This window comes from Giraffa tippelskirchi, chromosome 14 (assembly GCF_054371585.1).
Source record: "Giraffa tippelskirchi isolate mGirTip1 chromosome 14, T2T-mGirTip1v1.2.pri, whole genome shotgun sequence".
Lineage (NCBI taxonomy): Eukaryota > Metazoa > Chordata > Mammalia > Artiodactyla > Giraffidae > Giraffa > Giraffa tippelskirchi.
This window is the reverse complement of record NC_137288.1, coordinates 22,289,809-22,302,566: the sequence shown is the minus strand read 5'-3', so window position 1 is coordinate 22,302,566 and position 12,758 is coordinate 22,289,809. Positions and strand designations below refer to the sequence as shown.

General features: G+C 40.5%; 2 protein-coding genes across 6 annotated transcripts in view; one reads left to right on the top strand and one right to left on the bottom strand.

The window, feature by feature from the left end:
* DOK6 (docking protein 6) overlaps window positions 1-5,371 on the top strand; it is a 364,846-nt gene extending 359,475 nt beyond the window's left edge. For 4 of the 5 annotated variants that reach the window (XM_081562684.1, XM_081562696.1, XM_081562697.1 and 1 more), the window contains exon 8: window positions 1,771-5,371. In XM_081562684.1, the coding sequence (XP_081418810.1) occupies window positions 1,771-1,910 (140 nt within the window). In that variant the 3' untranslated portion in view covers window positions 1,911-5,371. The remainder of the gene's footprint in view (window positions 1-1,770) is intronic. The other variant, XR_014074854.1, reaches the window with a different exon arrangement.
* Window positions 4,090-12,758, bottom strand: part of CD226 (CD226 molecule) — a 108,037-nt gene continuing 99,368 nt past the window's right edge. The window contains exon 8 of the mRNA XM_081562683.1: window positions 4,090-4,976. The gene's annotated coding sequence lies outside the window, so the exon portion shown is untranslated. The remainder of the gene's footprint in view (window positions 4,977-12,758) is intronic.

The following is a 12,758-nucleotide window of genomic DNA, read 5'->3' as shown; positions in this document are numbered from 1 at the left end:
TCCCAGGGATCGAACCTACCTCTCCTACATTGGCAGGCAGACTCTTTACCTCTGAGCCACCCAGGATAACTCACTTAACATGTATGAATTTAACTGATACACACTGATTCCAGACTCAAAAAGCCATATTATACCACTGCTGTCATACAGAACATGCAGAGAAGGGAACTGAGAAACCCAGACACCAGTAAGTCTCTCCAAGTCAGTTGCAGCCGGTCACGCGGGGCCAGCTCCCATGCTGCGGGTTCTCACTCCCCAGACCCCACTCCTGACCTCGCCTCTGGTGGCTCCATCTTCCCCCCAACACTCGGCTTCCCTTTCCTGGTGGCATCTTCACGGTCTAACAGGAAAAAGAAGACACGTAAATGTAACGGTGGGACCCACACATGAGCTGTGGATCCAGTTACTGAGCCGAAGAGGACGTGTGAGCAACAGACAAGAGCAAGGCAGCCCGCCACCCTCGGGCCTGAAGGAGCAGAGAGAGGAAACGGGCTTTCTGGACCCCGAGAGGGAGGGGAGGGAGTGGGAAGGTCTGGACGCCCGGGAGCCGCGCAGGCTCAGCCGGGCGGTGGGGCCCTCTCCGCCCTGCTCTGAGGCTCACCCAGAGAACCAGGCCAACGGTGCACCTAAGAGGATATTTATCTAGAACGCAAGGCTTCGCTCTCACGATTTTTATTAATGTTAGGAGATTCTGCCACTTTAATTAGCTTTTTATTATTACCCGATGTATCTGCATTTCCTCCCCGATCTCAACAAGGATAGGGTTCTGAGTCGTCAGACACACCCGACGATGAGACTGGCTTGAAGCGCGTAAGCTTGCAAAGGTAGCCCCACCTGAGAGTCTGAGCAGAGTTTGCTCTTCCTGTGTTAACCGATCGTCTTCCCTGGGTTTCTCACCACGGAGACTGGAATACGTATAAACCAGCTCAGTACGTTTCTGGCTTTGTGTGACACAGAAGCTCTGAGAGCACGTCTCTTCCTTCTCTCAGCACTGAGATCATCCATCAGATACTCATCCTCACGTGTGAAAAACAATCCTGACTCATTTAGAAGACACACCTGGGAAGCCCACGTGAGGCCGGAGAACGCATCCTTTCTCCCGATGTTGTTAGCATTCCACTAGTTTTCCAGTAATTACCTTTGGATTTCGCCTTAACCAAAGTTCTCACCGCCGGGGTACCTCTGTGCTATAAAATCATAGATAGAATCTTTTAAAATAAATTTTCTGTAAGAGTTAGCTTTTAGACCACTCTAATAACCATGGAGGTTTATCATTTGGGTTAATAACCGCATCATGAAGTGGGTTCCGTTACTCGCAAACCCAGGGTACTGAAATGCTATCCCTGTGCATTTTTTCCTACTAATTGACACTGGTTAGGATAAAATGAAGTTGGCTGCTCAAAAAGGTTTTAACGAGTGTGTCATTCGTTCCTGTATGCTGAAAAGGGACCATCAAAGAAAACATTTACAGGTTCTCGACCAAAAGCAGCTTTTGGCGGGGGGGAGGGGGGGGGGCTTTTGTGCTTTTGTTCCAAAGACTGAAGGACAGTAGAAGTCTGAGATCCCTAGAAAGTTCTCCTTAGCTCTCCGGCATCCAGAATTTCTGACAAGACACACCCGAGTCCAAAACTGGGCCCTGAAGACCACATTGTAACCCCCCAGTAACCAGACGCTGGACGCTCGCGGTCTCCCTCGCCTGGCGCCTCTCCGAGCCAGCCCCCCAGTACCGAGCCAGCCCCCCGGTACAGCTCTCCTTCTGTTCCCCTCTAGGTCACGGATTCGGGCCCTCAAAGATGTCACGTGCGCAGACCTTCCCCAGCTACGCCTCGGAGCAGAGCGAGGAGACGCAGCCGGCCCTGTCGCGCTCCAGCAGCTACGGCTTCAGCTACAGCTCCAGCCTCATCCAGTGACACCCAGGGCGATGGTGAGACCAGAGAGACCGTCTGTCCGGACCGCCTGCCTGGCTGCGGGGCCCGCGCCCTCTGCCTCCCGGAGGAACAACTGCAGGGAACATTGAAATGGGTCGGGTCTAGCCCCAGTCCCGGTGGAAGGTTCAAAACTGGAGTTCTGCTTCCTTGATTCTGTGGCTAAGTCCTTTATTTATTGAGTTTCTTGGGGTGGGGGTGGGGGGGAGTCGGTGTTTTACAAAAATAGAATCCAAATCGTATGAACAGTCATTTAAATAAAATTCTTTGGGTCTGACAGCAGCAGGAACCTGGGCAGGGTGAGAAGTTGCCAAGCTGGACTGGATTGGACCTGGGTGAGGGCATTAGCCCTGGCATTACTCTGGGCTCAGTCCTCCCACCTGATGAGAGGTCTTTGGACAGAAGGGTGACCCGCCACAAGCTATATGGCTCGGAGAGTTTCAACAGGGACAAACTCAGTAAGCTCTACAAATGGTACCACAACTCTCCATTTAAGTAAGCCCAGTGACAATTAAGGGAACATGAAATTTAGAACACTATTAAGCAGGGCCTTGTAGCTCTATTCTGTGTGTGTGCTGTGTGTGTGTGTGTGTCTGTAGACAAATACAGATATGGATATTGCTGTATCCCATCTATATCTAACACATATATATCCATGTGTCCCGAGAGTGACAGGATATGCTCACTTAGATTGTTGAAAACTGTAATTTGGTGCATTAAAATTAAGATTGTTATGTTGAACAACTATTTTTAAAATAGTGCTGTAAAAAAAAAAAAAAAGGCTTCTTATTAGCAAAGTATTTATGTAGCCATGTCTGCTCCTGTGACAGACGGAGGTGACAGTGTGAGAACAGGGAACCACTCTGGAAGCAAGGGAACCAGTCCGGCTGTCCTGCTTGTCACATTACAGCCCTGTCTTTGTTTAGTGCCCCTTGTTGTTTACGGTGTTTCTCCCTTGGGCCCCTTCTGAGCTACAATGGGGGCATTGGGTGTGATCCCCAATCAGCTTCCATTTAACCTGCAGGAAAAGAAGGACTCTAAATGACAATCTGATTAAGAGATAAAAATACACTTTAAAAGAACTCAGACATTTTGCAGTCAGGAGAAGAACAACATGCAAAGGATGTTAGGTGTCATTCCTAAGTCCGACATGCTGTTCTCAGAGAGCCATCAGGGGCTTGTAATTACTACGTAACCAGAATTGGCTGGGTTTTACTCCCCTTTGACTGGATATGCGTTAGCTGGGATTATAAGAGAAAATGTATCCAACAACAACAAAAAGTTTTTCATCCCTGAGACTAATGACAGACCTATAAGGTTTAAAAGGAAGTGGTGATTCCCACATGAACTGGGGAAGTTTGGCTAATTCAGGTCAACATAGATGTTTTTTTTCTAGTTTGGAGTTCACTCAAGTAAAAATAAATATCATTCTGCCTGAATTGTCCAATGCCACATGCCTAAGATGGTCAGCTCACCAACACTCCAAAGTGAATTTAAAGAACCATGATCTTAGGTTTTGTAAGATGAAAACCTGATGTTTTTTCCAATATCAAAATTATTTAAGCTTTCAGAGTTAGGCTATTGAAAGGGTACCTGATTTGCTGACCTGTGATAAGATTTTTCTTTCATCCATGCCCATAGCTTGAATGCAGATTGACAGTTCATTATAGACATTTACTACAAGATAAAAGCAGTATCCAGTCCCCCCTTGATAAATTTCACACTTATAGCCACTACCTAGACTCTCCACATCTCTCAGATGAGTTTTAAAATGCCATCAAGATGCTAATCATAAGAGTTAATGTGGCTGTGAAAAATAATTATCCTAAGCTTTCAGGGGTAAAAACAAAATTACTCAAACGCTCTGCACTGTGACTTTTGCTGACACAGCAGGAAAGCAGGAAACTGGTTGCTAACGTTCATACAGCCATCCCTGAAGTCCCAGCTTCCAGGGTTGAACACCTCCGAATTACTTGAGCACGTGGCATTTGCATTGGAGATGCCATTAGGGAAACACACCAGAGCAACCCCTGGCTGAGACCATTTGAGCCCAGCTCCTAGTGGTGCCGCGTTCACAGCAAGCCTCCTGCGGCTCACTCGGTCGAGCTGTTGCCTAGAGACCACAAGTTTCTACAAGGAACTTAGGGGGAGAGACCCTCAGAGGTCCTGGTTTACGTCTCAGCTTTATTAATGTGCCAGCAGTACAGACAGCATGTCTGAGGGTGTCGGGGGGAGGGAGAGATTCGATGATTAGATGAGTCTGCTCTTGTGTCTCTTTGGCGAGAGACACGATACCTGTATGAAGTAGTTTCCAGAACACCGTTTGCTTGTGATCATTACCAGTGAGTGTAACTGAGGGGGGTCCCAAAGATCAGGCATAACCTTGGGCCAGTTGATTCAGAGAATCGTGTCATAAAAAGAGTCAGTGAGAGAGAAATTTCCTTCCTGTGTCGTTAACTCAATTACATCACGGTGAGACTAATGCTATAAAAGATTTCATGGTAAATTTTCGGAGACTTATTCTAACCTACTCCTCTAGCTATACTTAAAATTGTAGCTAAGTCAAAACTGTTAAATGAACAGCTAGGACAATTTATATTTACCTAATATACGTGGCATAAGGCAATGCACATTGTAATCAACGTGACGAGCAGATAAATGTTCTACACAAACCAAAGATGAAAAGTTACTGAACCAGTCTGCTGGACTTCGTAAAGCCAGAACCATAGCAGTCAGAAGAGGGGTCATAGGCGTGTATCCAGCTCACTCGAGGTTGTAGGTTTTTGACTCAAGATGCCTCTACACTTTGCAAGCATTTCTCTCCCTTCAGAAATTTTCTTCTTCTTTAATATACATGTGACTTTTTCATCGTGCCATGGTGACAGTTATGAACCGAAAACATCTTTTGACTCCTTCTGAAACTCAGATGGCTTTCCATCCAGATTTAGACAGGTGGATGAAGGTGGTCAGAATTCCCACACTGGGTTGGAAGAAACCATGGTCAAGGAACCCAGCACAAGTCACAGAGGCTCTTCTGAGTGCAGAGAAAGCCTGGAAGACACACATATTTCATGGAAGGATTATCTGAAGGGATTTATTTTTTTATGTACCCGTTTTTTCTTCTGATAATATTAATTGCTGTACACATGACCAAGCCATGAGATTATATTTATGCAGAGAAGTACAAAATAACTTTGACCCAATCTATCCTGGTGGGAAAGAAAAGAAAACATTTCTTTCACTTATTCATCAAATGAATAATAGGCACTCCGAACTAAATTGTTTATGCAATAAATGTTTATGAATCAGTAGATTTTGGCCACTACAGCAATTTCAACTTAATGAAATAAGAAATACATATTTACTTATATGTTAGGGAAGATGCTGTTTGATAGAGCATGTGAAATAAAGTGAAATGTATTTATTAAAAGTAAACCTCACCTTTTTCACCAAGTAGTGAAAAAGTGCTAGTCCTTGTATCTTGTACAATTTTCCTCTGTCTTCACTGGGTAATTATGTTTTGAAAATAATTTATCACCTATAAAATGATTAGCCACTTATTCTTTTTGTCCAGTATAGAAGCAATGGATGGATAAATAACTTTGCACTGTTAGTAGTTTCTACAAATCCAATCTATTGCATGTGGTATCTTTATAGTAGATATTAAAAACATAAAAATTGATGTCTGCCCCTCATTCTTTGGCCAGAATCTCAGAAAGTCAGTAAAAAGCATGAGTACCCTACTCCTAGGTTATTTTAGCCATTTACTAAAATGGACCACTAATGCTACAGTGAAAAGAAGCTGAGAAAATTATATTCTTGTAAGAAAAATTATAGTCCAGATTTGATTTTTACAACACAGCACAATAAATGTGCAGTCTACATTCAGTGGGGCCAAACTTAGCCTCTAACACTTTGTGTCTTGTAGCAAATATTATACTGAAAACTGCTCAAAGTGAAAATTAGACATTTTCTCCAAATCGATGATGACTTGCAATACCTTGCAATTTCAAATTACTTTACCAATCATTAGTATACTTTACAATCCCCTGACCTTGGCCTTCTCAAAATAGATAAAAATTTGCCACTGGACCTGTGTTAATAATTATAGTAGGTGATATGCCACATGAATGCCCTTCTAGCCTATGTAATGTATGGAGTGCAGTGTCCCCTGGAGGCGGGCAGAACAAGATGGCGGGACGAGTCAGGAGAGCAACAGTTCAGACAGAATTACAGAGACTCCAGTGAAGTGCCCAGCATGACGCCGGGACTCTGCTGTCTTCACATTATGACCTCAGTTCTATGTCACAGACGTGGCCTTTACTAGTTTCACCTCACACTAAGTATGCAATCGAAAGAAGACGTCTGTTTATCAGGTTTTGAAGTCACCACAGAAAGACAACACATATCAAGTATGCTTCCTTCGGTTTAGTGAAAATTATTGCACACAAAAGAATGTGTATCACAAAACACCCATGGTTAAACATCTCTTCAGTAACACGAGGATCGTCTCTGTACAGTCAACCTCATCTGAGTTTCAACACGAAGGTGTATTAGCCGTGACACTGCTTGGGGGCTAATTAAAAGGGCAACAGCCTCACAGGTGTGTTCTCTATCAGTATAGTCAGAAGATTCACCCACTTTTGCTCTCTGAAATGACCACAAATCCTCCCTTTCTTACCTGAGAATGTGAATCTTTGTTGTACATTTCTACAATTTTTACAACTTAGTTGAGACACGGGATACTTCTTGAGGAAGTATCATTAGATGTTGGACGCCTTTTCTAGATAGATGGAATGCTAGCTAGCTCTGAAAGCAATCACGTAGAAGAACATTTCCACTTTATGCTCTGCTCAGGAGAAAACCCAAACCTGTTGGTATTGTAATTAATGTAAAGGCAAAGAAATGGTCAGGAATGGTTCTGCCTGGTTACAGGCTTCTAATCCAGGAATGTTTCCTTGGCTCCATGGCGTCTCCCAGTTAGACATGGTGGGAGCTGAGAAATGCCACGTGGCCTCTAAGTAAACAGGCCCTTGCACATGTAAGTGTTTCTCCCTGTTTTTCAGATGTTTCTAACTCTTCCTGAACCCATCACCACTAGTTCAATAGAAAGGCTTGATGAGGCAATTCATTAGACTGGTTGTAGGTCATGAGTGATTAGCGTAAGTTTTATTACGTTTATATTATCACTGAGTTCTTTGTTGGAAATCCAGATTTACTTATCCTAACATGATAGTCGAACAAAAAAAATTAAGTAGATGTCTATGTTTTGGATTCCTACTAGTTCATCATATATATTTATGATTATTGTTTTGGGGATCTTTATCACTCTATAGTACTTTTGTTTCATTATTTATTGCAATTGTCACATCTTTGATAGATAATAATATCCGGGCTACATTTTTTTCCTGGGAACTCAGAAAGCTTCCATTTTCAACTGAAACTTGGGGAATGGCATTTTTTACATTAAAATGCCTCACAAATCAAGTTTTTTCTTACACAGTTCGGTAGGCAATTATTTAAATTAACTTTAGATAAGTAAATAAGTTAAATTATTAAATAATATGAAAAACACATTTTACTTGTGATTTTCATACACTTTTCTCTTGTTGAAGATTTTAACATCTTGTATACACTTAAAGGAAAGGAATAATACATTGTAATCAAAATACACCAACTTTCTTCTACCAATTCTATCTAATAAGTTTTTATTTTGCTTTGTTTTCTCTGCCTGCTACTCCATATTCCATGTACTGGTTTGAAGAAGAATGAATGGATTTAAATTTTCTAATAGTTATTTTGGTAGGTTTAGTAGCTGACACAGTTAGCTTCTTCAGTCTGTGCTCTGATTTTAGGATGATTTTAAAGAACATAAATTCAACCCTTTTTGTAGACACAGAATTGTGAGTCAAATGGCACAAGGTCTCCATGCTATCTCTGTAGCTGTGTTCATGCTAGAGCTTGATTACTATCTTAACACTCAAATGATCCACATAAGACTCATACGAGTTGCTTATCTTCAGGAATCTGACATTTAAAACCTAAATTCAGGATAAAAAGAAAACTGAGATGATTTAAAGAATTTTTTTTAAAAGTCACTGTAGGATTTCTCTCAAAAAAAACATTATGAGAGGGTTTTTATGGTGTTTCAATATCATTAACTATTTGACAGAAGCTAAAAAGGCAGGAAAAGTGAAAATGACAGGGGTATCTTAATATTAAATATGAATTAGAAATTAGTATGATTGATATAGGTTGAAAATAATTTGATTAATAAAATTTAGATTTACATATATATTGCAAAATTCAAGGAACGATGCTTTCTCTTATCAAAAATATATATGGCTGTATCAGTGGGTGGAGTGGGACAAAATGGAGCTCCAACTTTTTGTGACAACCTGAAATATAATTTCTTTCCAGTTATGATACAATTATTTTAGTTATAGCAGGCAGTATATAAATCATAGCAACAAATCAGTCTACCCCTTGACAATAAATAATGCATGCAAGCCAGTGCCATCTTTACTGCAGATGACTGGAGACCTCCTGGGACCTGCAGAGAACCTCTTACTCTCTCCACACACGCCCTATCTCTCTCACACACACACATTTTTGACTTTTTACCTACTCTCTATGTCCCTCTACAATGATCTTTTTCTTAGGTCCACACAGAATTATCCCATCTTGTAAAATCCTCATCCCTAGGAATCTTCAAACTATATTAAATTATGTACTATATGTTTGCTTTCTGTAAAACTCTTTTAAATTAATTTATATATACTTTGTGAAGTCTTATGCTGTACATTGTAAACATATGTCATTTGTCATTGATTCCATTTACTGTTTATGAGCATTTTCGTAAAAATAACTGGACACTAGGCCCTTGTTAAGAAATAAAATACCCATTGCAAATTTGCTTCTATTGGAAAATATGTGATTTAACATTCTTTATCTTGAATCACAATTTATCCCAGATAAATAATATTTTGGGGACATCTGTACTTAAATACTCATTGGGCCAGCTTTGGAAAGGGAATGAAAAGGAAGAGCTGTCCCTGGAAACTAAATGTGAATTTCTGGCAGAACAGAAAATATTATTATAATGCGGCAATAATAAAATTAGGAAATTAAATTATTTAAAAATCTGTCTGTGTGATTATTCCCCTTGGTAAAATACATGAAATGCATAGCTCAAGAATTACCATTTTCTGAATTCATAGTTTCTATATCTCAGTCCTTAATAGAGAAAACTTATTAACATCTTATGCATAATTTTAAGAAATTTACAAAAGATGTGGCTACCAGGAAGATGTTATAGTTGCACAATATTAAAATTTCCCCCACCCCACTGTAAAAAAGGAAAAGCAGTTCAAGAATACAACTTTGCATGATTAAGATCTTGAACATCTAAATTGATGGTTTTTACTCACAAGTTATTTGATATTGTTCGAACTGTAATAGTATATGATTTTCTTAATTCTTGTTATTGTGTGATGAGCTGTAACTATGTAATTAAACAGAATTTTGACAATCATATTCTGCTAACCTTTAAAATGTCACTTATTCCTTCACTTACTGGCTTGCTATTTTCAAAATAAAGTAAAGGAAGGTCTTTATTAAATGTAAGGTTACTGAGAATTTATTATGCATTTCCAGTGTTTTCCTAACTCTGGTATAATTTTTATTAGGTTGACTCTGGTTTGACAGAATCATAGATTATTAATGTTGACAATGACATTGGCAATCAACACATTTACTAGTGAAGCCATATTGAGAATTTTTAAGTGGCTTTCACAGTGTCATACAACTAGAAAACAGCTTTCTTCCAGAACTATGCTCATCCTCCAATAAATAAAAAAAATTATTGAAAATGAGCATTTGGTAGAAAAGGATTGAACATCCAAAGTGAAATGCGTGTGGTCATGACTGTGCTAGACATCAGTGGCTTTCTTTACTGCTTTCTATCTCATGACACAGAATCCTTTGTTACTTGGATTTAGACTTGCAGAATCTGTTTCTCAAACTTCATCTTTAAATACTAGCTGGGCATTTCTTATTCGCTATTACCAAATTAGTTCAGAATATGTTTTCCTTTTAGAGAGTCATGGCTTTAGAGAGAGAAAGTGAAGCTTCCGTAATATCAGAGAAATCAAAGTGGGAGAGGAAGCTTGAATTAAGCGGTCAGTCCTAGCGCTGAAATGTCCTGCTCTGAGCAGGTCTGGACAAGGTCATGAATTGGAAGAAAGCAATGAAAAATGTATGATTGTTTTCAATTCCGTGCAGCCAGTAGAAGGCTGGAAAATGCTTAGGAAGGCAATGGTGGTGCAAACACTCATTCTTTCTAAATGCTGAATGAAACATTTCTTCTGTCTATGACTTCTATGTGCTACTTTCAGAACAAACTGATGTGAACTTGATGGAGTTTTCTTTCCCTTTCTGTAACTATTAAAATCATGGGGATCATGTTTACTGGGGAAAGGGTATGAAAAGTACAAAAGTTTGTATAAGTTTAGAGCCAACATAAGACATTGAATAAATGCATGTCAGATGGTACAGCCCAATAGCAATTACTATGCTATTTTTGTAATGTATCAAAAAAACCAAATCTGGTAATTCTCCCAGATGGAAAAACTGCTATCTTTATTTCCAAGTATTCAAGAAAAATATTAGACCAGTATACCTAATTTTAATATCCATATGGTAATTTTTTAAATAAATGTTTGAGCAAGAACTAGATAGAGTATCTAATATTCATGGAAACATGAATTATCCTAATATCTTGGTATTTTAGGAAACCAGGCTGCTGATTTATATGATCACGAAGGCCAGTCAGTGGCTAAGTACTTCCCGAATGCTTGCTACCGACAGAACGTGAGTACAGGGCAGCCCACACCTCTTGGCTCTTGTTCTTGCCTCCTTTGAAATACTCGATACACATCAGTGCCAGGTGTGAGGTCTGATGGCAAAAGGGCATGTGGCCTCCACGGAAAACCTGAGATGACTAGAAATAAGGGAGGAGGGAAAGAAAGAGGGACCAGGCTCATCAGGCTCCCTAAATCCCTTTCTCAAAACTGTTTCTCTACATTTCTTCCTCCCCCTCCTCCCCTTCCTTTCCCCCCTCCCCCCTCCTCCCCCCTCCTCCCCCTCCTTTCCCATCTTCCCCTCCTCCCCCTCCTTTTCCACCCTCCCCCTCCTCCCCCTCCTTTCCCACCCTCCCCCTCCTCCCCCTCCTTTCCCACCCTCCCCCTCCTCCCCCTCCTTTCTCACCCTCTCCCCCTCCTCCCCCTCCTTTCCCACCCTCCCCTTCTCCCCCTCCTCCTCCTTTCCCACCTTCCCCTCCTCCCCATCCTTTCCCTCTCCCCTTCCTCCCCCTCCCCCTTCCCCCACCTCCTCTTCCTTCTTTCTCTATACCCCCCCTAAATATTTAGACACACCTTTTTTTAAATCACAGGAAATTATTAAGGAGCATAGTCTAACATAACTCCAAAATTACTTCTTGCTATTTCAGTCATATAAATTTTGTTAAACCACTTTTCCTAAAATTCCCTATTCCTCCTGATGCAAATATGTACATAAGACAAATACGCCCTCTCCATCACTTTCTATGTCTGTGTGAATTTTACAGAGACCTGTTCTACATACTTAATACTCTTCTGAATATTTGCAAACTTTGATTATAAGGTAGCCAAAAGAAAAAAAAAAACCTACTATCTCAAAATTTAATTTTAAAAAACATTAATTGAATCGTCTAAGAGCTGAATATTCAAAAGAGAATAAGACTTGGATCCTCCTTTAAGGAACTCAGTTTAAGGAAATGGATGATGCATTTCAAGTCATGAAGCAGGTATATTCAGTTTAGCGCTGTTCAGCAAATGTCCCTTGATCCTTCCTTGTTTCAATATTCATTAAAAAAATGTTTTAAGTACCTTGGTATTTTTGAAGTTTATAGTTTTCTAACAAATATAATTTTATTTCAGAGACCTAAGTAGAGTTTGATATCCAAAACTATAAATATTAGGGCCATTGGGCTCAGTTGCTTCAGTCATGTCTGACTCGGCGATCCCATGGACTGTAGTCTGCCAGGCTCCTCCATCCATGGGATTTTCCCGGCAAGAATACTGGAGTGGGTTGCCAAGTCCTCCTCCAGGAGATCTTTCCGGCCCAAGGGTTGAACCCACGTCTCCTGCGTCTCCTGCATTGCAGGTGAATTCTTTACTTCTGAGCCATCAGGGAAGCCCATTAGGTCCATTAGCCAGAAATAATCCATTTCACTCCCTCTAACTACAGCCACCTCACTGTCAGGGATATAATCTAAAGTAACAATGCCGCAAAGGAGCTGTTGTGAATGTTCTGCTCAGCTCCCCACCCCCGCCTCCTTCCTCACCATTGGTCCCTCTTTCTGAACACTGACAGGGGACAGCATTCTAAATTTTAAATTGCATGGACCACTGAGGGTTCTAAGGAATGTAACTAAAATAAATCATTGTAAATTTAGAAATAGTAAGTGGTAGGACTAAGTATGATACAGAAAAGCTTGTCCACTGCTACTTTTAACACTGTGCACACTTTAGACTTACTTGGGGTGATATTTGATATCTCAGGTAAAATCAACATTGCCTATAGTACAAACTGTTCACTATATATGTGAACAAAATGTAGAAATTCCATCCTTTGTGCTACATTTGTCCTTCAATATAGATGTAAAATGTATATTTATCCAAGAGGCACTGTAGCCCTAAAGAGACTTTATATTATGATGTGTGATATTTTAAGCAATAACATTTATATGCTATATTTAACCGAGTGTTTAAGTTGGGCTTATGGATAGAGGTT